This window comes from Falco rusticolus, chromosome 6, assembly GCF_015220075.1.
Source record: "Falco rusticolus isolate bFalRus1 chromosome 6, bFalRus1.pri, whole genome shotgun sequence".
Lineage (NCBI taxonomy): Eukaryota > Metazoa > Chordata > Aves > Falconiformes > Falconidae > Falco > Falco rusticolus.
This window is the reverse complement of record NC_051192.1, coordinates 84,152,179-84,165,179: the sequence shown is the minus strand read 5'-3', so window position 1 is coordinate 84,165,179 and position 13,001 is coordinate 84,152,179. Positions and strand designations below refer to the sequence as shown.

The 13,001-nt window shown below is 38.1% G+C and overlaps 1 protein-coding gene across 1 annotated transcript in view; it reads right to left on the bottom strand.

Moving 5' to 3' along the window:
• LOC119149960 (cytochrome b5 reductase 4) overlaps positions 1–13,001 on the bottom strand; it is a 44,117-nt gene that overhangs the window by 20,793 nt on the left and 10,323 nt on the right. Inside the window, 5 exon segments of the mRNA XM_037391929.1 lie at positions 4,652–4,774; positions 5,459–5,491; positions 6,058–6,151; positions 6,250–6,307; positions 7,843–7,897. Of these exon segments, the coding sequence (XP_037247826.1) occupies positions 4,652–4,774; positions 5,459–5,491; positions 6,058–6,151; positions 6,250–6,307; positions 7,843–7,897 (363 nt within the window).

Genomic DNA, 13,001 nt, shown 5'->3' with positions numbered 1-13,001 from the left:
AGCATGTACCACCCAGCAGTGTCTGTCAGGCAGCTGAAAGTTAACCTTTTTTTTTTTTTTTTTCAGGTTACTTGATTATGGAGCCTCACGTACTGTCAGTGCTAACAAAATGGAGATTAGACTACACAGCTGAAGGAAAGTGGCTGCCTATCATTCCCAGCAGCATCCCAGTCTTGGAGTTAAGACAACCACAAACCCTTAATGCTGACCACCAACTTACCGGTACCCTCAAATGCTTCCAGTTAATTCCTAGATTTCACAAACTTGCTCCTATTAACCAAAGACGTCAGCCATGCTCTTCCCAGATGGTCTCCCTCTCTTCCCAAAACAAAGTTTCCGTTGAATCAATGCCTTCTGTACATTCCCTGGTTATGCAGCAAATAGCAGCCTGTTGCAGCACAGTCCTGGCCTACACACCTTAAGTGCTGTGTCAGCATTCTGTTCTATTACTTCCAACAAAGAAAGTCCATGAACTTCCACTTAATGTGTACTAAAAGCACTGCACAAAACTGTAAAATTACATCCTATTTCAGTACACACAGGCAACAACAACTTGATTCTTTACTGAACCCTCTAAGCATCTGCCAGTAGTTGCACACAACTGCCAATAGTTTCACACTCTTTAGGAAGAGCAGAAGTTGGTGAATAGGTTACTTTCCAAAACAGGGATCTGAGTAGAAGTTCAAAATCATTTTCAGAAAGAAGATGCTTATTCTCCATGGGGAAAAAAATACACACACACCCCGCCCCATAAGTCATCCCTACTTATGTCATTTTTCAGTTGCATATGGTTACTGCTTTTATACACATAGTCATTCCAAACCATTTTCGTAACTGGCATACAAAGTACTTAGAAATTTGTTTCTACACAGTAAAAGTGAAATTTAAAGGAAAAACTGATCAAAGAGATTTCGTATTATCACATACAGTCCCAACATCAGTTGCTTATTCTATTGGCTAAAGCTGCTAAGAAACCACAAGACATACAAAAAATTGTGATTCATTCAAATAAGTCCAAGTTTCACTTTCTGTTGACCACAACTACAGTTGTGCAGCTAACCACAAGTGAAAAACAAAAGCCTTAGATACACAGAAATACTCCTTTGTGCACATGCAATGTTTTCTTACCTCATTCAGAACAAAAAGTCTTTTGAAGGCGCATCATGAACAGATTTGTACTCAACAATGAAGTTTTATTTAAGCGGTCAGTGATGAAGGTCTTGATTTTTTTTTTAGATTTGGTAGAATTCAGTTTTTCTACAAAAACAACTACCACACTAATACAGACAAACTGAAGTCAAAAGATCTGTTTTTTCAGCTAAGATGAACAAATCTGGCTGAAATTCAAGTTCATTTAAAAAAAAAAAATAGTTCCACAACAAAAACTGATTTTAAAACATTTTTCTGTTGGTGTCTTTTTAAACAATCTTTGATAAACTGCAGGTCTATGTAACATTATTATAGTGCTTGCCTGTCACCTCCAAGACTTGGCTGCAATTTCACCTTGATATAGAAGCATGATACGCAGTGGTGATCACAACCTATCCCCTCATGAGTGGGTTTCCATATCTTAATTCCCAGAAAAGGCACCTACAAGAAAATCAAGTCTTAATACCTACGAGAAAAACTGCACTCTATCACTGTGTTGTGTGGTTTGGGGTTTTTTTATGTGGTTTTTGTTTGGTTGGTTGGGTGGGGTTTGGGTTTTTTTGTTGAGAAACTTCTACCTTTTTTTTAATACTGCATTTAAATTTCACAGGATGCTGACACTACAACCATTAGTTTTTGGTTTTGCTTTCTAGTGACCAGTTTCATAATAGCTACTTAAGAGTAATGTCACCAACTTCCCTACACTAACAAACTAATTATATCGAATCGTGCTTCCTATGCAATACTGTTGGGTATAAATAATTATTCCTCCAGGAAACTAAGCACTCAATCCTTTTTAAGAGCAGAAGCAATATTGAATATTCTTCTGAATCTACTGATCCACCCTAAGATACGGTGTAGAACCCTGAAATTACAGTGATTTTTTTAAAATATCCCCCTCAATTTAGAAGAAATTCCATGATTTTGTTCTTGTTCTTTCTTCCAAATTAACTAACAGATACACTGGGCAAAACGTTAGACTAAACTCAGCAGCAATTTGAGAGTCCACAGGCAATTTATCTGGGAGTATGACTTTCCCAGCTTAAGGGGAAAAAACTAAGGGCTTACGTTAATTATTTCTTCATAACAAAGCTACCATAGGCTTCCAGTATCATATCTGCATTATATCATTGTCTCTGAAGAAAGAGTTTCATCACTTTTTTGTAAAATTCAGAATTGGCTGTTGTAAAAATAAAAATTAAACAAAAGTATAGAGGCTTGGAGGAGTGTGGTGGCACACTAGGAGAGCTCCTACTGTGGGCACAAGTAAATAGGCAAACCACATGCATACAACCTTGATAATACTACTACTGTCCCACCATGCAAATTAAACTAAAGCTTAATTTGCATTATGGAGAGCCTCTCTATCTGCAACATACTTCATAGTATGCATTTCTGCAGTTTATCAAAGAACAATCTAATATTCTCTTCAAAGACCTATTTAACTTCATATATAAAGTGCATCAATTCATTTATGAGGTCAGAATTACTTAGCAGGCTGGAAGTCTTGATTATTTTATTTCTGGAATAAAGTGATACTGCTTCAGAAAAAGTAGTTTTGCATACAAAACCAACTGCACGCCCAAAGACGAGGAAATTACCCAGAGTTGTGAATTACTGTTTCTGTGTTTACACTGTGCAAGGTACCAGTTTCTTCACCCGTAACATTATTTTGCTCCTACAGAACTGGAAGCAAAATTGACAACACTGCAATTTACAGTAAGGGAGCACAATCCCAAGCAGAAAACAGGGTGGCTACCTAAGACTAAACTGAGGCAACAGAAGCCTCCAGCACGTAGATTTTATGGCCGAGCTCAAAGCACAGGGTTGGAATAAAGGAAAGACATCTAGCCTGAACATTCTTCCTCTATAAACCTTCTGGCATGTTCAATTTTAAATTAAAATTAAAAATAAAAATTAAAAAACCTGCAGAACAGAAGTTTCTGGAGTAGAGATTTAAAAGCCATAGGTATCAATATATTTGCTAGATTCATCATCTTTGTAATCAGGGAACCGAAGAAACTTGCGCTCAGCAAGTCCTTTAACTTAAGTTTTCTGGAGATTCAATCTAAACTGATCTGAACTCAGTCAGTGATACGTAATAAACTTGTCCAAGACCTGTAACAATTCTCTGCATAAAAGACAAATACTATGAAGAACAACTTCTTAGAAAAAACCCGCAGAATAATCATCTAGGAAGCACTGATGAATGCTCAACTCTAATACTCAATCTGGATTTTTGCCAAGCGCATCTGTCATCCTTGCCTTCCACATTTGCAAAGGACCTACAAAGCAAGTATATTCTGCACTTTATTCTTTCAGGTTATTTTCTCATTTTGTTCTTGTAATCATGAAAAGTGATAAGGAGGGAGGAAATGAGCAATAGACTGTGGACAACATATCAGTCGAGGCGTATCCCATTCAATATAGAGGATTATATTGAAAAATATCTAGTATTACAGTGGATGACTCAACAGTTTCTGAAACTCTCATAAGGAGAACTACATTCTACATTAGCTAAAGGCAGCTAAAGAGACGTGCTTTTATGCTGTCGGTCTTCCTTTTTGTGCCACAGTAATGTCTCAACTTTTAAAGGCCCAAGTGGCATAACTGAGAGCCAATAAGAGGTATACAACATAGTGATCAACATTTAATTAGCTCTTAAAAGTGTACAGCTTTGCTTTCACGCATAAGGCAGACTAACATCAAACAGTCAATTTTTGAGCATTACTAAAGGGCCAAGAGGGCTTTTGTGAAACTGGACAGCTGCAATAACATCAAGAACGTGCTTATATTATATAATGTAATTGTGCAGAAATTTTTGGTTTTTAACGTCTAAATAAAAACCACACTGATCAGGGTAAAGTTAGGTGCTGCATCGAGTTCATACTATTCTGTTACCACAAAATGAACACCTCTATAGAATCTACTGCTTTTTGCGGACACATCGACTTGCTTAGAGCTGGCTTCGATACCTACACATGGCTTGAAGACACTTATTTAATCACAGTTCAGGTTACAAGGATGCAGTGGGCTGGAACAACATTACAGTGTTGAAAGATGTTACTGCATCTACAGTAACAGTTGGAAGTGGAGGGGTTTGTTTCTTCACTACAGGTACCCCTATAATGACTGACACAATCCATGCACTATCTCCTCAGGGTCTACTGAGTTTTTCATATGGACAGAAACCATGTTAAGCACACAGGTAGCCATGAGACGGAACAACACTCCAGCAGTCTTCACCTTCTCCTATTAGGTAGTTCCAGTCTTTCTGCAAGCCTGGAAGACCTCCGGTTCCATTGCTGGACAAAACAAAACCACACCTCTAAGCTGAACCCTCTCAAGGGGAATTCCCGAGCAGCTTTCAACAAGACCAGAAAACATTCCTGAAACAAATGAAGGTATAACTACGGAAGAAGAAAATCCTGGAAGAAAACACATATGACTAAGAAGCTCAAAAAAGTTTCAAAACAGATGGCATGGCCACGAAACTGCTTACCTCTGTCCGAGTGTTTGACAAATGTATTATGACTCTCCAAGGGCCGTCCCAGTGTTTTCCAGTTAATCTTATCCTTTTTTTTTAAGGTAATCTCTACTTTCCCAACTTTCTCAGAAATATTTACTAAAAGGGAAAAGGTTTCACACTGTTACTTTTAGTTAAATTTCGTTTAAAACCCCCATATTTTACTACTCCATTATAATGAATTTTTAGAATTAGTAATTTCTCAAAACACATGGAATTAATCTATTTTAATTAAAATACCAAATTAAATGTACTTCTAGCTATCTCTTTGTAATGTTTTACATCACATTTAAAAGAACAAGCACTAACTCACTATGCATAATAGTATCTTACTTACTAAATACATTGTGAAACACTTCACAGCCCACCACCTGGTCAAAAAAAAAGTACTCATGAATTCAGAGTCCTCATTTACTGGAAACTGGTAACCACTGCTATTTACTACTTCCTTTCTTTTCAAGGACATTTGAATGAATAATTAAATCCAAGAAAATCCCACTCTAAGCAAAGAACAGTTTACAAATATGTAACAGAACTAACTTCTAATTATTTTAACATTTAGTCATGCTCAGAGGAATTACAGAACCATCAATTTATTACTTTCACAGGCCCAAATGCCACAATTAAAAAATAATTATTATTCAGTGTTATGGTTTGATTTGACTGCATCAAAACCTGGTGGTAAGCAAAACCGTAAAGTATCTGATGAGTGAGAAAAATAAATTGAAGTTCCACATTCTGATATTAAAGGAATACAGAAGTGCTGCAAAAGGCAGAATTTACCAGCCATGTCTTCTTGAACTGCATGATCCAAGTCTGAAATGAAGAGAAACAAACTCCATGTTAAGCAAAAACAAAATTACGTTCTCATTGTCATATACATACAGTAAAGCTAGGAATACCGAGTGAACCAATGAGCTTGGAACCCCACACATCTTTTACCTGGCCCTGAAATTTCACTCGTGACTTCTGCAGGCCTAACACAGCATTAAGAAAGGCATCATCTTCCCCATTACTTTTAACAAGGACTCATGTAAAGCTACCGATCTGCATTTATGTAAACTATTCCACTTGCCCTTTTTGAATAAGGGCATTTTAATAACCATCAAAAACATACTTGAAAAATTTTACACAAGTTTTACATCAATTTCTTACTACACTTATTCCACATATGAAAAATTCAGTGCATACTAAACAAATGACAATTTGAATTGATAAACAATGTAACTCCTTTACATCAAGGTACATTAAAGTAATCATCTCTAATGAAAGAGTAATAAAATATTAATTGCTATATGTAAAATACATATGGTCTGATGAGAGGGTTTCAATAAAGTAGAACTAAAATTCAGTACTTTCAACTGCAAAATTACAGTACCTACCAACTTCTACAAGATATGAGTGTTCATCCACGATGATCTCTCCCCTTAATCGTTTTTCTTGACAGTCAACTATCACCAACTCTGCATTCATATTCTCTCATAGGCAAGGAAAAAAAATAATTAACTTCGCCCAGAATTCAAGCTGGATTACAACTGCATCTTGTAATTCTTCCTTTCATAAAATACGCTTACCTTCTGCTTAGTATATATGACAATGGTGATCGAACTATCTGTTTGAAACCAGTCATAACTGTAAAACAAAAAAATACAGTAAAGAAAAAAAATATACACACTTTCTTTTGGCATACCAAAATATATGTAACCAGCAGTTTTGAAACAGAGCTTACTTCATGAATTTACAAGCCAAATACATTATTACTATTTTTTGAAGAAAGAAGTCCAGACCAAATAAATTTGAAAATACTATTAAAATAGAACCAGTCTAATTATGCATTCTGATAGCCAGCACATTGTAGCTAAAATTATATGGCATTGGTTTTCCTTAAAAAGCACGTGTATCCTCTTTGCAGGACATGAACCTTCCTAACAAGATGATTAAAATCTCGACTCCAGACAAAAGTAGTGGTTTCCAAGAGTTATAAATTACATGAACAAACCACAAAACCACAGCTCCCTTTCACCTCCCCAAATCAAGATTTTATATTCCTGTGTTCCCAAGCTGCCAACACCTCGCAATAAATACAGGGTAAGGTAAGAAACAGAAAGCCTTCAAATGCTAATTGTCTGTATGGCCTTACACTTCCAAGAAGCAACTTGCCCACCCTATCCCAGAAAAGCTATTCCTTTCTCTACCTGTTTTCACAATCTCGTGCCTGGCTCTCCACCATAGACACCTTAGTCCTCACTTCCAGCTGGGTTGCAATCCCAGCCAGTGAAAGCTAATTCTGTCCGCACAACAAAGCTAACACCTCACATCTACGCTACTGCTGTCTTTTGCCTTCCCCAATGTCCTAACCACTTCTGTCCACTTTTTGGACTCCTGGACCAGAAAAAGCAGGCAGAGGGGGAGGATGCTCTGCACACCATCCAGTCACAACATACACCAGAACATGAAAGACACACAGGAAGAAAGGCAGCACAGTTTGGGGAGCACTCCAGAAGATAAGCCACGTTCCAGTTGCTCATAGGCCACAATATTTCATATGACTGCGTGTAACTGGCCCAAAGATTACACATTCACAGGAGATTTTAATGCCAAGTGAGAAACCAAACCGTGGCAACTCAAGGCACCATGGAGTAAAATGATACCTCAGTGACAACAGCAGGCATATCACAGTGGGGGTTTAGGACCTGCTTTACTTTGCATATTGTAGAAACCTGAATACAGCTGTGACATCTTAATCTATTCCAGCTTGAAGTACTCTTCCAAGGCATGCCAACTCAGCTGTTTACGGACAAAGTAACTGAAGTCAAAAAAGTAATCAGCTTGGTTGCAATCACTTTGCAGGACTTTCTCAGGAAGCAAGGCTGAGGAGCCTGCAAATATAAGCCATATGTTTATATACGAGGCAAGGCAGTGCAAGTGTTAGAAACCAACAGAGCAAGCCAGAAACCTTGCATCATCATCCGCCTGTACAGACAATATGACATTTGGCAAGTTGTTTAAACCTGAACCTCAACTGTTCTATTTACAAGAGGATGGTACATACTCATTTGGCTGAAGCATCAAGAACAAACCCATGGAAGAAGTTGCCTGCATTTACTACGAACTGCAGAGAACTATTAAACAGTATGTACAACAGAGAATGAAAGACAAAGGTTTACCTTGGAGTTAAATCTTTAGCAGAAGCACCCAGTACTTTCCTCTCAGGAAGCATGCCTACGAAGAGCAGAGAGTCGTTAAATTATTTGCTGTGATGCTTGCTTAATACAAAACATAATCAGAGATGTTTTAGTGGTTTTAAATTGAATGTTCTAAACACTCCCTCCACAATATTTATTTCCACAGGCAGCCAGAAGTATCCATGTACTTTTTTCATTTGTTTTTACTCAGCACTTTCTCTTGGAGGGCAAGCTCCTAGAACATGAAGTTCTGCTTCAGAAATAAAGAGTTCCATACGCCACAGAACCTGTGTGTGCTGCCCTTCTGGTACATGTAGCTTGGTCTGATTTTCACCTGTTATTAGCTTGTGTTTTCATATTTTTTGATAGTGAAGCACAGAAAAAAGGGTATCTGAATTAATGTCCTTTAACAGAACTATTTGTTTATACATCCAGATGAACAAATTAAACTGAGGACACGTGGTGTAACCTAATTCACAAGTAAAATTTCACATCAGTCAGGTGAAAATACCAGTCTTAATCTCTCTACTTTGCTAGGAATTTTCATAGAATTCAGCTAGTCACTTTAATTATTAAACAATATTGAACAGTCTGAAAAAGCCTTTGCTGGAAGGTAATACTTGGTCAGTCTTTGAAAATGTCAACTGTACTAATCTCTGACCTAATCCAGACTGAACATACTTGGCAAAAACTTGAGCAGAGATGACAGATAAAAGCAATGGCAATCCTTCATCCATTTTAACACCAAAGTTACACAGAATCACCATGGAGGAAGCTGAACAGACTGAAATATAGTAGCACTTGTAACAGCACATGAACAGCAGGATTTTTCCTGGACCGTGGTTAGGCAGAGGTCTAAGACAGCAGTTGGTGACTGCTGCTTTCAAGCTCATTCAAAGGCAAACCTTGCAAATTTGAAATGGCTTTGCATGAAATAATTAACATACAAATTCTCAGTTACCTAGATGACTACCTTCTAAATGCCAGTAAGTTTTGTAGCTTGACTACAACGTTAAACACTGTAATTGAGAGGGTCCACAGTGTAGAAAGCAGATAAAAAACAAGACAGCACGGCTCTGGTCTAATCCAATCTGTCAAAACTATTTGATCATCCAGATGGGGGAATTAACCCAAAGCAATTAAAACTCGTTGGAATTACTTATTCTTTGATCCTTAATTACCCTTAAGTACATACCATCTGCAGCTGCCAAGGAAGCTAAATGGCAGAGCCTTCAGGTCATAGCAAAAGAAAACCAACTGCCTAACAATAAAAAGCCTTCTCAAAGGCTAAGCCTTTCTTGAGGACATATATCATATGCTTAGGTTGGCCTCCGTGGATAAGAGGAATTCATGGTCATACATGCTCCTGTTTGCTTTTGCAGGTCAACAGAAATACATGAACAGCCACAATAAAATAGAATGTTCTGGCAAACCAAGTTATTTATGAATTATTCTGAAATACTGTAAGATGCTATGTGAAAACAAGAAGCCACACTGCAATAAGATGACAATGATTCAGGTGATCAATGAACCAATTAAAGTGCTCTACCTGTCACGGTGTTCACAAACAAAAAAAAGCTGATGGTGATGACAAAGGCTGATGGCAGACATGAAATTAAGGAGTTTAAGGTGACCAGGAAGAACAGCAGAATTACAACTCTGAATCTCATGAGAGCAAACTTCAGCTTGGTCTGGGAACTGCTTTGCTGAATCCCATGGAATAACAAAGCTAGTGATAGAATTTCTCATGTTATCCTTGTACGCACATCGGAGAAACCTGGATTTGACAGGTGGATTATAATCTGGATAGAAAATTAATAGACCTGCTAGTCACAAAATGCATGATCAGCAGTACGATGTCCAACTGGTGGCTAGTTACAGCTGGTATTCCCTAGGGAACAGGGAATTCCGATACCATTTGACACTGTCATTAGCAGCCTGAAGGGCACACACTGTCTCACTGTCAGGAAGTATGTGAGCAGTAACAAATCATGGGAAGCAGTTGAAACCCAAAAGGTTATGGCTACCATTCAAAGAGACCCAGAGAGACTGAAGAAATGGGCTGACAAAAGCTCCACAAAGCTCAAAAGCAAATGCAAAATTCTGCACTTGAGGAAAAAAATAAATAATATCTGATACAACGAAACAAGTGGGAGGCCTGACTGGATAGAAAGGAGCTTTGCAGAAGACCTTCCAAGGGCTTAGTAGACAAGCCTAACTTGGGTAGATACTTCATCTTTGTGGTGATGAAGGCCAACTTTATCCTGGGCAAGAGCACAGTAATGAGTTCAAGGGAAGCAAGTCTTCATCTCTGTTCAGCATTTGCGAGACCACATCTGGAGTACTCTGTCCAGTTTTGGCTCTCCAGTGCTGGACAGACGTTGATACACCAGATCGAGTCCAGGGAAAGACCACCAAAATGGCCAGTAGCTGGACCACAGGATATATGAAAAAGGAAGCTGAGGAAACTGTGTGTGCTCAGCCTGCAGAAAAAAAGGCTAAGGGGGAAAATCCAGCTGCACTCTTCCAACTACCTACAGAGAAGGGGGTGGGAGAGAAGGAAATATAGAGAAGACTGTCCTTCTCTGAGATACTCTGGCTAAGACAAGTAACAGCAAAATTTCTGCTTATGTATATGGTGGGGAAGAAAAAACAAAACACCATACCTCTTTGCTTCCCATGGGGTGTGTGTGTGTGTGTGTGTGTGTGCTCATGAGCACTCTGATCTAGTATTGAACTTTACCCTGCTTTGAGCAGGAGACTGGGCTGAACAAGCTCCAGATGTTCCTTCCATTCTAAACTATTTTAGGATGCTCTGAAGGCTTTCTGTACCTATTGTTTTCTTTGTTCTTACAAGGCCCAGAACGAGCATGACCCGTATGTAAAGTCCAAATATTGCTAAGAAAAATAGGAACACCTATATTACTTATGCTAAAGAATTCCAGCTGGTTCAACCTCAAAGTTCAGCTTTCTGTACTTGAAACTCTAGCTCAAACTCCCCTCTGATCATCCTTTTCCAGACTGTAAGATTTTTCAAGGTCTGATGTGCATATGCTCGAACAGCAGCTTGTTTTCAGATGGTGGAACTCCCCAACTAATTTTTTTTTTTAGTTAATACTACTATTACAAAAATCATCATCATAGTAGTTTGGACAAAAGAAAAATTAACTTTAGCTCAAAAGTGCAAAGCTGAAAAAGTAATTTTTAAAATATATCTTTGATACACATCTATTCTCAAACAAATATGAAGTTTTTAGGCATGCTTTGGTAATGGCAGCGTTTTGAAATGTTTATGTCTTTAGTTTGAAACTCAAGTATGAACAGATGTTGAAGAGCACATTAGGCTACACCTACACTGCTATCACTAGCAATATATTCTGAAAACTTCAGCTTTAACTGCCACTAACATTACCTACAACCGATGCGCACAAAAATCAAGGATACATTTAAGTTGATGATCTGAGCACGCTCCAAATATAATTATTATTTATTCATTTTAGATTGGTAAGACAAACACATCTTCACTAGTGCCAACAACTTCCAAAGAAGCCTATGGCATGGGCTCTGGTTTTCTTGCCCACTTTCAGTGGTGCTTACTTCTAAAGTAATTATTCTGACTTAAATTTACAAGAGCTAAGCACAGAGACACAACAACTGAATATGAAACACCTCATGGAAGGTAACCTCAGGAAATGATCTCTCCAATTTTGGAGAAAGTCTTGCCAAATAGGTAAAGTAAATACAACAAGCAAGCATCAGTATTTGGCAATTTCACTGGAAACTACCATCAGAATCATACCCTATGTCTCCTGACACATCTGGACAAGAAATGCTATTGGTAAGAGCGGGGAGAAAGCAAGATGGAAGAGAAACGGAACGTCACTTATTTCTGTTTACCTGGATTCACTGTGAATATGAAAGATGCATAGGAAAGCTCTGCGACAGCTAGACAAGCACAAAACCTAAAGAACTGGTGAACCAAAGTAACCAAGAGAAGAACATTGAAATAGATGGTAAAATCAGTTACTTGAATACAAAATATTTATCATGTATTAATGTGTACTAGCTGCTACCGACATCATTCCAATAGAGTAAAGCGGAGTTTATTTTCTAATCCCCCCAGTTCTTCAAAGCCAGATTAACAGGTTGCAGCAACTTGATCGTTGCTGAAGAGAAAAAGGTAGTCAGGCAGCAGACCCTCTCAAAGTTTAGTTTAACATCTTACAAGGCTATAGAGTAAAACAGGAACAAATAAAATCAGTCTTGCTTATATGATGTATGTTCAACTTTTTGTGTAGCCCAATACTTGTAGCACACTAAAAGGTAAACTGCCTTTTAGAAGTCAAATACAACATTCACAGAACACAATGAGAGTGCAAGCAAGAGGTATGAGAAAAAAGAAAACAAATGGGAACTCAAATTCGCCAGAGAAAGCATGATCAATTTATCTCCCCCTCACTGTGCCTGGACTTGCTGGGACATCACCCTGAGAATTCTCTGGCTTCACCTTAAGACATACCTAGGTTTCTACTCTTCCTGCCACTCCAAAATTTGACTGCTCTAGACTCCTTTTCCAAAGTTTCAGCCCAGACCTTTCCATGACCAATTTGCACCTGTTCCCTTTCATGCCAACAGGTCAGCCTTCGAATTCAAATTGTATTATTTCCCTCCACAGATGTTCATCATATTTGCTCCACCAACACTCTGCCATCAAATGCCAGTTGATGGGACTTCATAAGCCATATTCTTTCAGGAAACCTCTTATACTAATAAGACTAATCAGTCTCTAATATCTCCCTAAAATCATCAAAATCAAATGCACAGTTCTTGATCACTAGCAATGAAATCTACCTCCAGTACTCAAGGAAGGGTTCAGTGAAGGCTTGAATGCTTCCCCATCTCTACAAGGACTACCTCCCAGTACACTCACAGGACTTTTTTAGTAAAGCTTTTAGTAGTGACTTACTAATTCTAAGTGTTCCCCAAAATTTTGTCTTGTCTCTGCTACTCCAGTCCCATGGCAACGTAGCTTTTCTGATACAGAGAAGGATCAAAAAGACTGGCAATTTTGTAGTGACAGATTTCATAGCACACAGTATTTTGTGACCTATCTTGTCTGACTTGAGCAGAAATCTTGTTCA